We start from the raw sequence: 14729 nt of genomic DNA on the forward strand, positions 1-14729 counted from the left end.
TGACAACCAGAGCCAGAGTAAGCGACATTGAATGAAATACGGTTATCTTTGATCATGTTTCAATCATTAGATTGGTCACATTTGGACCCTGCCTTGAAGTGTGTTAGTTGAACAAATCATTGCCAGTGTTTATTTTTTTTAAATTCTGGTATTTAATATGTTGGTTTCTTTTGCCAAACTGCTAAGTTATGGTGATATAAACAGACATTGGTTGTGAAGCAATGGTGAGGGACAGACACACATGCACAAGACAGGTTTCTTTCAGTTTCCTGGGCATCCCAGCGGCAACGTGGCTGAGTTTCTCTTGAGTGTTGGGCCTCATGGAGGCAAAGTGGCTGAGTTCCTTTCAAGTGTTGGGCCTCACAGAGTCAATGACCAAGACCTTTGGCATTATGTCGTACTTGAGAAGACCCATCAAGTCAAGCAAAATTGCAGTCAGGTCAGACACTTTTACATGCCGGTGGCACGTAAAAGCACTCATTATACTCTCGGAGTGGTTGGCATTAGGAAGGGCATCCAGCCGTAGAAAACCATGCCAAATCAGACTGGTGCAACCTTCCAGCGTGTCAGTCCAGTCAAACCATCCAACCCATTCCAGCAGTGGACGTTAAATAATGATGATGATGAAAATCCTTTCGCAAGACTTTGGTCACTGCAAAGTGCTACAGACTGGGACTGAACCTAGAACTGTGTGGTTATAAAGCAAACTTCTTACCACCCAGCCAGACTAATTTAATATGTTTGTGTACACTCGAACATAGAAAAGACAATATGCTGCCCAAAGTTTCTAGAGCGGAGAAATTCTCCTCAGATAATGTTGATGTAAACACACCAATAGGCCATGAAATTGTAAGATCAATTTTATTGCACATTGCATATCTCTGATTTCCTTTACAAAATTGTGTAAATTAATCAGGTTTCTCTTTTAATATTTCAGAAATTAGTATTTCACTGGATTGTACTTGTCATGCCATACATGGATGCCTATGATAAGCTTCATGCCGTGTACAATGTGTTCTTTTATCTTCTCAGAAATTATGAAATTGTAAGTATTCTACTAATTCTTCTTTGGTTTCTCTATACGGTTTATCTCTGATAAAATTGCCAGAATTGCTAACCTTATTTTCTGATGTTATCTGGCTTGTAGTTGGTGCAAATTCTTTAGTACCAGTTGTCAAGCTATAGTGAGACACACACACAATAGGCTATTATCAGTTTCCATGTACCAAATCCACTCACAGTGCTCTGTTCAGCTCAAGACTATAGTGGAAGACACTTGTGCAGGGTGCCAAGCAGTTGGACTAAACCTGGAATCGTGGTTGGTAAGCAAACTTCTTAGCCGAAAGTCATGCCTATATATTATATATCGTCCATAGCCTGTCATCTGAAATGTAATTCTTTCATGACTATATATCTTATAGAATACACTGCTTATGTCTTTCAATTTTCTAAATAGTCAAAAATTTGGAAGTAATTAACTATTTCTTGATGCTAATATCAGAACCATAACTTCACAAAAGTTTCTCGTATAAAATCTATGCTGCAAAGTTTTAAATTAGATAAGAATTCTTTGAAATGAAAGCTTTTTCTATTAAAGAAGCAGAGAGGATAACAAAATGGTTTGTATTAAATGCATTCTAGTCTACAGTTTATAACGGACTGCTTCTGCTCACATTTTGAAATTGTTTCGCTTCCTTCAGCTTCCAGAAATCTGTTACATTTTGAATCAACTGACTTCATATCCTGATGTTACATTATTCCGAATAAATGAGCTGATTTTGTTGGGGAAGAAAATGGTAACGTGTTTCATTGCAATCGTTATTTAATACTCATTGTCTGTTCTGTAAAAAACGAAAATATTGATTTGTGATGTGGCTGCTGTCAAACAAATTCTGTGACTAATTAATGGAATTTCCAGAATGTTCTAAATTGCCAAGTTTCTATTTTCTATCCAACACAATCTTGAATATGCTCTCTCTTTCTCTCTCTCTCTCTCTCTTTCTCTCTCTCTCTCTCCCTCTCCCTCTCTCTCTCTCTCTCTCTCTCTCCTTTTATCCATGAGCTTTCTCTTTTCTCTCTTTCACTCACACACATATGCAAGTATGTATCTGATTGTTCAAACTGTACAGAACTCATTTTCTATGAGTGGCTTTGTTGTTGTCACTTCTGTAAACAAATTGCTTGTTACTTTGTTCTTTCAAAGTCATTTGATATAAGCGATCCTTTACTTGCAAATCACATAAGGGTTAGCAACAGGAAGGGCATCCAACTGTAAAACAATGCCTCAGTCACATATTCGTTTAACCAGTACTTGCATGGCGAAACACTGACCTGCTTGTACAGTTAAATGTGAACAGGTAGTCCTTAAGGTTTGGTTCATTTGACTAATTTTCTTAGTAGTTCAATATTTAGATTAGTGATGTTTGTGTGTATGTTGTTCCTGAGATTTATCTCTTTGAATTTCAGAAAGACTGAAGAGTACAAAAATCAAACATACAAACTTGAAGACTACTTATGCATATCTATCTGTGTGCGTGTATTAGAATAGCAAACAAAATTATCATCATGACAATTGGACTCCTGGTTAAATCATAGGCCTTTTGACAGCCAGTGAGAAGGATCAAGCTAACTAATCGATTAGTTTCGGCTTTTGTTAAATCCGAAGTCAGGATTTGATTACTTGTTTACTGAGACACAATAGTGTGCAGCACTGACTGAACTAGGCCTGACCTAATTTACATAAATGGTGCTAGAGTGGGTGAGCATATTAATGAACTGGTACACAGCATATATGAGATTAGCATCATAAACAGTTCCAATTTTGTATTTAATAAGCATATCTATATCCATCTGCCTATCTGTCTATCATCATCATTTTAATGTTGACTTCTCCATGCTTGATTCAACTCCTTTGAATGCTTTCCAGTTAATATGGTTTACAAAAGCTGCTGGTTGTGTTGTTAGTATGATATCTGTCAACCAACTTAAGAGTCAGAGTTTATACTCTCTAAGCATCACTGCTCTATGTTTACAGTGAAGGCACTTGACTCTGTTACATATCATAGACTGGAACTGTCGACTCCAGTAACCCATATCTACATTATATAAGTTATAAGATCCTTATTTTCATTTCTGCTGCCATCATTCCACACTGGACTCAATATTAATGAATCTAAATTATATATCTTTTTGTCATTTGATGTTTTATCTTTTCAGGGGAATGTCCCTTCATTAATTGGTTTACTAACAAAATATAAGATGCTGCAACCTGATAAATTTGGGCTGTCACTTCCAAAATACCAAGTAAATATTTTTTTTGTTTTTTCCATTTTTTCTACTATCGGTTTTACCTATGTAATAAAGAGAGTATTATTACACAAAGCTGCAAACACACATTGCTGTGCTCAAGCATGGCCTGAAATATATATACATAGATATTATTACTGTCATTTATTATCATTTTAAAGGCAAGTAACTGACAGAATTGCTTGCATGCCAGGCGAGATACTTAATGGTATTTCTCCTGTCTCTTTATATCCCAAATTTGTTATCCAACCAACAAGTATGTTCTTTCTTATTCATATATCAATTTAACATCATGCTATCGATATACAGCTGATTTAGTGCCCTTTGACATCTTTCTGCATCCTTTTATCTTCTCCAGGAAGCTATGCAATTCATCTTCTACGAGGCTAGTTAATTTTTTGATGAATAGTAAGCATGTTATAGATCTTGCTTTTCTTTATCTTTCTGAATTAGAACTGATTTTCCTTGTGTCATTCATGTTGGTGTTTCATTTTCTATAGAGTCCCTAAGAAATAGGAAATAGTTTTATATAGCTGTGCATGCTTGTGAGATTTTAAAACTAGAATCCCAGAACACCCTCTGGCCTAGGAGCTTTCCAATTTGTTATTTTCTTAGCATCATTTTCACTTTCTTGTTTGTAACATTTATATTCTGTTCTTTTGATCTATCTTCCATTTCACTTTTGAATTTCAGTTCACTTCCTGTTATCTTGAACTTCTTTTCTCCACATTCCTGACCAAAACTTTCTTGCTGCTTCATTTTCTTGATGTTCAGCCGTTGACAAAATTTCCTGTCATTTTTTCTGGAGAGCCTTTTCTACTGGCCACATATACTACAAAGGGGTGATTTGCTACTCTTATCTATTTGGAACCTGTTATTATTATTATTATAATAATCCTTTCTACTATAGGCACAAGGCTTGAAATTTTGCAGGGGGGGACTAGTCAATTACACATTGACCCCAGTTTTTCACTGGTACTTAATTTATCGACCCCCAAAAGGATGAGAGGTTGACTTTCCCTTTCATCCTTTCAGGGTCAATAAATTAAATAACAGTGAAACACTGGGGGTCGATGTAATTGACTAGTCCCCTCCTGCAAAATTTCAGGCCTTATGCCTATAGTAGAAAGGATGATAATAATAATAATAATAAAGGTGGTGAACTGACAGAAACATTAGGCATTGGACAAAATGCTTACCAACTGCCTACTTTTTAAGTTCCGAGTTCCACTTCCTCTAAAGTCAACTTTATCTTTTGTCCTTTCAGCATTAATAAAATAAGTACCAGCTTAGCACTAGGGTGGATATAATCAACTTACCCTCCCCCACTAAAATTGATGCCCTTGTGCCAAAATTTGAAACCATTGTTGTTATTATTATTATTATTATTATTGGTGGTGGTGCTCTCTATTCTACTTTTCAGTGTTTTTATAGAATACCAAATCGAAAATTGCAAACGGTAATCCAAGGTGTTCAGATACGAAGGGGATTAAAATTTAAAAATTTAGCACACAAATCTGCTAAAAGTCCTGTAAGTTTTTTTTTTTTTTTTTTTGTTCTCGTATCCATCTTTGATTTAAAACAGATACTTTTTTAAAAAAAGTAACTTGTGCTAACTTACATCTCTTCTCTTCCTCACATTTCTCTTTCATGTACTGTGATTACTTCCTACTCCCCAATCTTGTCCTCTTGACCCGGTGACACTGTATCATTGCTCTCTGACTTCGACCTGTGCATCTCTTACCCACACATTATATATATAAATCTCAATTATTTAGAGTATATTTCTACATGAAATGTAGTGTGCATATATTGTGTGAGTTAATGTTTGTTTTTATGTTGAGTTATAATAAAACCAATTTTATATTAATCTGATGGGTTACTCTATATTTTTCTAGATGACAATTTTAAAATTCTTAAACATGACTGCTATTGACAGTGACTTCAAAGTTTCAGCAGTTAAGCCACTGTCAGACTGTGATGCATTGAAATTACACTTGGCTTTATACAGTCTCTTAGTTCGTCTGATACACTTGTCTTGCATCCTTTTAACCATCTTTGCTGTGTCTCCTTTTTCTCACCAAAACTTACAACTGAATATTTTGCTCAATATAGGGGTAGTTCTTTTTACAAGTGCAGCCCTCTGAAACTTTGTCTATGCCTATGTTTCATCATCATCATCGTTTAACGTCCGCTTTCCATGCTAGCATGGGTTGGACGATTTGACTGAGGACTGGTGAAACCGGATGGCTACACCAGGCTCCAATCTGATTTGGCAGAGTTTCTACAGCTGGGTGCCCTTCCTAACGCCAACCACTCCGAGAGTGTAGTGGGTGCTTTTACGTGTCACCCGCACGAAGGCCAGTCAGGCGGTACTGGCAACGACCACTCTCAAAATGGTGTATTTTATGTGCCACCCGCACAAGAACCAGTCCAGGGGCACTGGCAAAACTATTAATTTACAGATGTTCAAACTCCACTGTTTGATGTCAACTCCACTGACCTTACAAGTCTGTGAAGCTCTGCAAAGGTGATGGTTCTTATTCTCCTTTCCCAAGTGAAGAAAACATTCCTTTTTCTTTCGTTATTTCATTTCCAACATTCACAATACCATATACCAGTGGTTCTCGACCATTTCTTTATTTGTGGAACCCTTTGAGTTCTATTTTACTCGGGTAGATCCTCATAACCAGTCAGTGTTTAAAAACATTTTTGTATTGTTTAAAATATGTTTATATATTTTTATAATGTTTCTATGTTTAAAACCATTTTATATGTTTATAATTAAATATCATTAGGAATCGTATAAAAGAAACTTTTCTATTTTGTGTATTATAGAAGTATAACCAATTTATTGCACATGATTTGTTTAATGAGCAAAATCTTATATAGGCCCCACTAGAGAGCCCCTGCCATAAATATTTTATGAGGAATGTTACAACTTTAGCTATGTGTTCTTTTCACTGAAAATTGTTCTCTCTGAAAGTGAAATAATGATATCATTGTCTTGTTTTTCAGGCTCGAAAGAAAGCCAAATTGAGTAAATTAATTCCTCAGGTTCAATCTTCAGTAAATGATTATGCACCAACTTCTGATATTATGAGGCCTGACTACTTTCCTGAAACAGTTTCATTCCGCAGGATACTCACATTCGAAGACCTTCTTCAGTATATCGATCAAATTCAAGTAAGACCAGCTTTTTGTCTTTATTTTCCTTCCTATTTTGATGAAATAACCCTTATGTAAGAAATACTGATTTAGGTATTTAACAAATGTTTCTTAAAGACAACACAGTCAATAAATAATGTAAGACATGTATAATGTATGTGTGGTTTATTTTATACTGGGTAATGTGATACTGAGGTATGTGATCCCTACTCATAACTGCTGACAGATCAAGCAATTTTTTAGAAGTTTGTGTTATTAGACCCTGATAGTTCAGTTTGTTTTCAATTCTTTATTACTAGTAACACTTCTTGTGATTGTGTCTAGTGGACTTATGCTTATCGCACTCTTTAGTCTATGGCTGCATTAGATGCAGAGCAATTTTAAAGAATAAGAGTCGCATATCTTATATACCAATAAGTATCAGGTTGGAATGAAAGTTATGTCAGATTGTAAAGTTTTTATTTATGTTTCTAGAAATATTTAATTGTTCTCATAATGACCATTCCTTCATAGAACCTTATTTCATTTGTCAACAAGCTTATAGATGCTGTGATTGTAAAATTCTTTAGGTTTTGATGCAAAGTGTGATACCAATTCATTGTTGTTAGATTTAAGGATTGCAAGGTTTTGTCAAGCAGTGATTCTTGGTCTTTTCATAAATATCTTTATTAATCTTTATTTGTAGCTACCAATTCAAATCGGTTCTGTGATTGATAATCCATTGCTTCAGTACCTGATCACATACAACAAAAACCGACACATAACAGGCCAGTTTAATTGGTGGCTCTACCACACTTGTTATGATGGTAAGTCTTCACAGGAATCTCTTTGAAGTCCCTTAACTGTGTAATTAGAAGAAAAAGACTTTTGTCTCGTCTTTCACCGTTGTTCTTGTTTGCAGTGGTTTCTGTCTGTCTTTCGGCTGTGACCATTCTGGGGCATCAAGGATTTCAGTTGGTCATTTTAACTTGAGTTCTCAAACCACAAAATTACATGACACAAACATCAACATTACGTATAGACTGGTGTAAACATAAACATATGCACGCACACACACACACACCATGCATATATTTGTACACATATATTTATAATTCATAAACAAGAACATTATTGACAATGGTTTCAAAGTTTATGCTGATAGGCCATTGTCAGATAGTCCAACAATGGCTTAACTGGCCAAAACTTCGAAGTCTCTGTCAATAGTATTCTTGTTTAAGAATTATAATTTTGCATTGTAGAAAAGTAGAAAGTAACCCTTCAAGTTAATGTAAAATTGTTTTCATTAATATCAAAATAGGCATTGACATATGTGTGTGTGTGTATATATATATATGTGTGTGTGTGTGTGTGTGTACATATGTATGCCATCTTATCTCAGATTTTTATTCTCACTAAACCCAGTATGTTTTATTTTCTTCTTCAGCTTTTCTAGAAAACAGTGTACCAAATTCTGATTATCTGGAGGAGTTTCTGTCAAAGTTAGCAGGGTTCATGCGTCGTGTTAAGGTATTTATTTTGCCCTTTTTTATATTCTGTGATTTTGATAATTGTACATTATTTTGTTTTTTTTTAGGTTGTTTCTTTTTTTAGATAAAAATTAAAGTTCCCAAATTCTAAGTGTTAGGTGAGATTTATGTAGTCTTAGGGAACATTGCTAGGTTCAGTCAAGGAGTAGCACTGAGTTACGTCCCTTCCAAAATTGTTATTGCTAACTTGCTTCAATTTCGTCATTGGATCCTTTGGACGATTACTGATGAGGATTTGGTTGCCTTCTGTGTCTGTTTTCCGTTTGCTTATATATTATTATATATTTTTCAATTTATATAATCAATGCGAAACATCATTTTGTAATATATGGTTAATGAAAGACAGGTTTCTCATTTTTTTCATGATTGGTTAATCTTTAATAAAAAGTGCTAAAACAGGTTTATTTAAAGAGTTGGTTGTTTTAGCACTAGGTCAGTCCTGATTGTACAAGCCCAAGATTCTTTTATTTTTCTTTTGTTTGTCATTTGACTGCGGCCATGCTGGAGCACCGCCTTTAGTCGAGCAAATCGACCCCCAGGACTTATTTTATGTAAGCCTAATACTTATTTTATCAGTAATTTTTGCTGAACTGCTAAGTTACAGCAACATAAACACATCAACATTGGTTGTCAAGCGACGGTGGGAGAACAAACACAAATGCACAAACACACACACATATATATATATATATATATATATATACATACACACAATAGGCTTCTTTCAGTTTCCTTTTACCAAATCCATTCACAAGGCTTTGGTCGGCCCGAGGCTATAGTAGCAGACACTTGGCCAAGGTGCCACGCAGTGGGACTGAAACCGGACCATGTGATTGGTAAGCAAGGTACTTACCACACAGCCACTCCTGTGCCTATCTTTATTATCTGTATCTTTATTATAGCCAAAATAATGAAAGGTTAAGCAAGGTGTTAGCAGTCTCTTCTGTTACGAAATCTGTTATGCTACTGAAATTGTCCCAGGAGAGAGTAGCAATGAATTAATCATCTCTTTCCATGTGTTACTCTACACACAATGTTTAATTAAAGGTATCTGTTATATTTCAGTTACTTTATTATATTTTCACATTTCATCTGTATATAGCCAAGCCATCTGTATATAGCCAAGCCAAGTGAGATTGTTGCCAGGGCCCCTGGACTGGCTCTTGTACGGGCGGCACATAAGATGTACCATCCTGAGCGTGACCGTTGCCAGTACCGCCTGACTGGCCTTGTAGGGTTTTCGAGCGAGATCGTTGCCAGTGCCCCTGGACTGGCTCTTGTGCGGGTGGCACATAAAAGACACCATTTCGAGCGTGGCCGTTTTCGTGCGGGTGACACGTAAAAGCACCCACTACACTCTCTGAGTGGTTGGTGTTAGGAAGGGCATCCAGCTGTAGAAACTCTGCCAAATTAGATTGGAGCCTGGTGTTGCCATCCGGTTTCACCAGTCCTCAGTCAAATCGTCCAACCAATGCTAGCATGGAAAGCGGACGTTAAACGATGATGATGATCTTTTTTTTTTTTTTCTTTGTTCTAATTATTTTTAGACTTTTATTTCTCTTTTATTGTAATGGACTTTATGGCCACTGTGGCAAAACATATTGGTGATAATTATTGCCATTTTCATCATCATCATCATCATCGTTTAACGTCCGCTTTCCATGCTAGCATTGGTTGAACGATTTGACTGAGGACTGGTGAAACCGGATGGCAACACCAGGCTCCAATCTTTGTATAAATAATTATTCATATCAATCGTTACATTTGATTTCGGACATATAATTTTTTATTAAGGCTGCAAACTGGCAAAATTGTTTGCAAGCTAAACAAAATGCTTAATGGCATTTTTTCTGGCTCTCTGCATTCTTAGTTCAAATTCAGTTGAGGTCAATTTTGCCTTTATCCTCTCTGGGTTTGATAAAATATAGTAGCATTGAAGTAAGAAATTGACTTACCTCCTCCCCTCAAAATTGCTGGCCTTGTACCAAAATTAGAATTATTTTAGAGAGAATGTAGTTTCAGACAAGGCTTTTTTTTTTTTTTTTGTTACCGCATTCTTCTTACAGAATTATTTTAGCATGATGGTGATGAATTAATCCATTTATATTTTATTTCTACCCTAATCAGGAAGGCACCCCAGCTATTGAATATTTTCTGTGTCAGTTCCTTGATACCTGGGATGGATTTCATTTTAACCAGTCCATTTTTAAATTGATTCCACACATCCGAATACACAAGTTTTCAGGTAAGTATAGTTTTTAAAATGTAGTTAATATAATTTATGTTTTATTAATAATATCATCATTATCATCATCATCATCGTTTAACGTCCGCTTTCCATGCTAGCATGGGTTGGACGATTTGACTGAGGACTGGTGAAACCGGATGGCAACACCAGGCTCCAATCTAAATTTGGCAGAGTTTCTACAGCTGGATGCCCTTCCTAACGCCAACCACTCAGAGAGTGTAGTAGGTGCTTTTACGTGTCACCTGCACGAAGGCCAGTCAGGCAATACTGGCAACAGCCACGCTCGAAATGGTGTCTTTTATGTGCCACCCACACAAGCCAGTCCAGGGGCACTGGCAACGATCTCGCTCGAAAATCCTACGAAGGCCAGTCAGGCGGTACTGGCAATGGCCACGCTCAAAATGGTGCATCTCATGTGCCACCCGCACAAGAGCCAGTCCAGGGGCACTGGCAACGATCTTACTTGGCTTGCCGGGTCTTCTCATGCACAGCACATTTCCAAAGGTCCCGGTCAGTAGTCATCGCCTCGGTGAGGCCCAATGTACGAAGGTCTTGCCTCACCACCTCAGCCCAGGTCTTCCTGGGCCTACCTCTTCCATGGGTTCCCTCAACTGTTAGGGTGTGGCACTTTTTCAGGCAGCTATCCTCATCCATTCTCACCACATGTCTATACCAGCGCAATCGTCTCTCTTGCACACCACAACTGATGCTTCTAATGTTCATATTTATTATATTTTAATTATCCTAAAAAAAAAAGAGCCAGAAGGAATACTGCAACGCATGTTTCCTGAAGCTCTAATGATTCTGTCAGTTTGCTGTCCCTAAGTTGATTACATCAGCCCCACAATGTTCTACTGGTGCTTTTATTGCCCCCCCCCCCCCCCCCCCCCAATGAAAGGCAGAATCAGCATGGGTAGAATTTGAACCCTGAATGTATAGGACAAAATGCTGCTAACCATTTTGCCCAATGCTAATGCTTCTGCCAGCTCATTGCCTTACGTTGACCTAATAGTGCTAATAATAATTATTGTTCTTAATGTAGGCGAAAGGCCTAAAATTTGAAGTAGAATGAAAGTTATTAAAAGGAAGGGCATCAAACTTCATCCTGAAACCAAGACCTGCAAATATCCAAATTTGCTGAACTTTTATTGTTTCAATCATTGGACATTGGCCATACTGGGGCACCATTTTTAAAGGCTTTTAGTCGAACAGATTGACCGCAGTCTTGATTTTTTTTTTTTTTACATCAGGTACTTATTTTATGTGTTTCATATAAAAATGTAAACAAACCAACACCAGTTGTCAAAGACATACACATTGATATACATATATATATATATATGTATACACACAAGATGGGCTTCGACACAGTTCTTTCCTACCAAATTTTCTTACAAGGTCGTGTTTGGTTCAGGGTTATAGTAGAAGACATTTTCCCAAGGTGTTGTGCAGTGGAACTGAACACAAAACCAAATGGTTGCAAAGCAAATGTCTTAACTGTGCAGCTATGTCTACGAACCCTTTAACTGAAGGAAGAAATTATCTAAAAAAATTTTTACATTTTCAGTGATCTATAAATTATTGTAAACCAGTCTTACTGATATTTATTTCTTTATTGCCCACAGGGGGCTAAACATAGAGGGGACAGACAAAGGGATTAAGTCGATTACATCGACTCCAGTGTATAACTGGTACTTATTTAAGTCAACCCTGAAATGATGAAAGGTTAAGTCGACTTCAGCAGAATTTGAACTCAGAACGGAAAGACATGAAATGTCGTTAAGCAACGACTCTGCCAGCTCACTGCCCTAATGTCTTCCTGATATCTATCCCTTTTTTCTTCTTTTCTAATTTTCCTTTCAAATATTATATTCAGAACTCCATCGGATTCTGTTGGATCCCCTGAAGAAAATATTTTTCCGACGTGGAACTTATTTAAAGGTAAAGTTTAGAATATTGCATTACTCTTTTAATATTTCTCTTCTCTTCATTCTGTTTTTATTGATATTTAATTTTTGCAAATGTGATGATCAATTTTTTTATTTTTTTTATTTCAAGAAAATCTTCTGTAATGCTTGTCCTCTGTATTTATCCTCCTCCTCCTCCTCCTTCCTCTTCCTCAACATCTAGCTTCTGTGCTGGCATAGGTTGGTCAGTATGACAGGGTCTGATGAGTCGGTGGACTGAATCCTGCACCAATGTCTTTGGCCTGGTTGCCATGGCTGGCTGCTCATCCTAATATCAACCACTTTACATCTAGTTTCTATACTGGCATAGGTAGGATTGTTTCACAGGATCTAATGAGTCGCAGAGCTGTTGTAGACCAAGGGCCTCTTTGGTCTGGTTGCTATTGTTGGTTGCTGTTCCGAACTTCAACCACTTCACAGAGGAAGTAGCAACGAGGTTGAGAAAAAGCAGTGGGCTATCTAATATCACAAGGGGCCAGTGTGGGCAGAAGATGTGAGAGAAAAAGGTCTGGGAGGAAGCAATCGATTAATGGGGAGAGGAAACCTGGGTGAATCATTGAAGGGAAGAGCAATGTAGGGATTTCATGCAGGAAGGTAAACGAGAGGAAAGTGAGGAGGAGTGTCAAGGAGGCAGAGGGATGTGGGGTGGGGAGATTGTTATTGGTTTCTATGATACATCTTGCAAATGCTCAGGGATGCATCATCAGTGATGTTTCTGGGGTCTCCACTGGGGCTTGGGTCTTTTAACATCAAACCCCACTCACCCAGTTGACCCAGTCAGGATTGATCAAGTCCCAACTTAGCATCCCGATAGCAGTAATCTCCCCTCTTCATCCAAACCCACTTTGAGGCCTTCTGTGCACTTTCTAACAATGCCCTTCATCAGAAAAGTGCAGATATAAATAATACTTTCGATAGATACAATGAATGCACAAGGCATTGGCACATAAACATGACTCATTTCTTTATTTTACTAAATTGATACTGACACAGAACAATACTAATCTCTCTGTAGTTCTTGTAAATGTCTTTGACTAATCATTGTTTTATTTTATTCAGTGCCGGATTCTAATGACGCTGACAGAACTAGTCACCAATTATATAAATAAATGGCACCATCTTCATTTGTTAAGGAAATCAAAAACCACCAAGAGTGCTATTGCAGTTGAACATGAGTATCTAGTCTTCTTTCTTTCTTTCTTTCTTTCTTTTTTTTGTTCTTTGATTATCGGTGTTGAATGCTTTATTGTTAAACATTTTTATGCATTTGTGTGTGGATGAGTTAGTGGAGGATTAAGGGGAAAGACCCTACTGTCTTTGAAAAGAAACGGAAGGAAGGACATCTTCAGTGATGTAATCCTAGGTAAACTGTGTCACAGAAAAAAAAAAGACAGGGTCACAATTGCCAGAATGTATTTGACACTGAACAAACCGGTTGTTTTCACACCTTTACACCATAAGAGATTTATTCACCATGGTAACTGCAGTGTATTTGCCGTTTAACAGTTGAGATAAGTGACAACCATATTTCATCTTACTTAATTCTGCTCCTGCTTACACACTACTTAGCACTGACACTTCGTTGTTTACCTCGATTGAGCGATCTACTTGCGCAAGTCAGTCAATGTGTTGACTGAATTATATATGAAGCTACAGCTTTATTAAGTTCATTTAGAGTTGTCTCTCTTAGGTACATCTCATTGATAAGAGCCAATAAACTCAAAACATCAATATCTGGGATTCCTAATAGATGGTGACACTGAACGACAGGGTGTTTTCACACCTTTTTACAATAAGAGAGGTTTATTCTCCTTGGTAACTGCAGTGTATTTGTCTCTAAGTAGTTGAAATATGTGACAAACATATATCAGCTTACGTAATTCTGCTTCTATATGTATATATAGATATCAGTCATCATCATCGTCGTTTAACGTCCGCTTTCCATGCTAGCATGGGTTGGACGATTTGACTGAGGACTGGTGGACCAGGAGGCGACACCAGGCTCCAATCTGATTTGGCAGAGTTTCTACAGCTGGATGCCCTTCCTAACGCCAATATATGATATTTCTAATTTTTCAGGTCCAGTTTCTTCCAAGGTGATTTTGATGATTTTCAAGCTCATATTGAGTTCAAGAAACTTATTGACTTTGTTGATGAACTTTGCCTCCTAGGATTACTCTGTGAGGATGACCACTTGGTAATGGTACATTTCAGCCTATGGTTCCAAGAACAAGTAAGCTTACTGTCTTTGTTTATTAAACATATTTACTAAAGATATTGCTTGAAATCTAAAAACATAGTTTGTTTTGTTTTCCACTTCATAATGGCTGAATTTTTATTAAAGACCAAAGCAAACTGTCTTTTGTGAGATGGTAACACTGTACAGAAAAGAGAGCTATCGATTCAGTTTTTATTTCACTACAATAAATCTTTTCAGAGATCTATTTTAAAACAGGGGCGCCAGTATTTTCTTAACGAAACACTTTGAAACTTGGGACACAGGTAGAATGT

General features: G+C 37.0%; 1 protein-coding gene across 11 annotated transcripts in view; it reads left to right on the forward strand.

The window, feature by feature from the left end:
* LOC128248848 (centromere protein I-like) overlaps window positions 1–14729 on the forward strand; it is a 34886-nt gene that overhangs the window by 4647 nt on the left and 15510 nt on the right. For 8 of the 11 annotated variants that reach the window (XR_016243343.1, XR_016243342.1, XR_016243341.1 and 5 more), the window contains 11 exons: window positions 938–1045; window positions 1701–1796; window positions 3217–3303; window positions 4730–4837; window positions 6325–6492; window positions 7160–7280; window positions 7901–7983; window positions 10131–10248; window positions 12128–12192; window positions 13278–13393; window positions 14298–14451. Coding sequence is in view for 5 of the 11 variants with exons in the window: in XM_089358383.1 (XP_089214509.1) it covers window positions 938–1045; window positions 1701–1796; window positions 3217–3303; window positions 4730–4837; window positions 6325–6492; window positions 7160–7280; window positions 7901–7983; window positions 10131–10248; window positions 12128–12192; window positions 13278–13393; window positions 14298–14451 (1224 nt within the window). In the remaining 6 variants the exon portion in view is untranslated. The remainder of the gene's footprint in view (window positions 1–937; window positions 1046–1700; window positions 1797–3216; window positions 3304–4729; window positions 4838–6324; window positions 6493–7159; window positions 7281–7900; window positions 7984–10130; window positions 10249–12127; window positions 12193–13277; window positions 13394–14297; window positions 14452–14729) is intronic. The other 3 variants (XR_016243345.1, XR_016243344.1, XM_089358385.1) reach the window with 1 other exon arrangement.

Source organism: Octopus bimaculoides, chromosome 10, assembly GCF_046866305.1.
Source record: "Octopus bimaculoides isolate indiv1 chromosome 10, ASM4686630v1, whole genome shotgun sequence".
Classification (NCBI taxonomy): domain Eukaryota; kingdom Metazoa; phylum Mollusca; class Cephalopoda; order Octopoda; family Octopodidae; genus Octopus; species Octopus bimaculoides.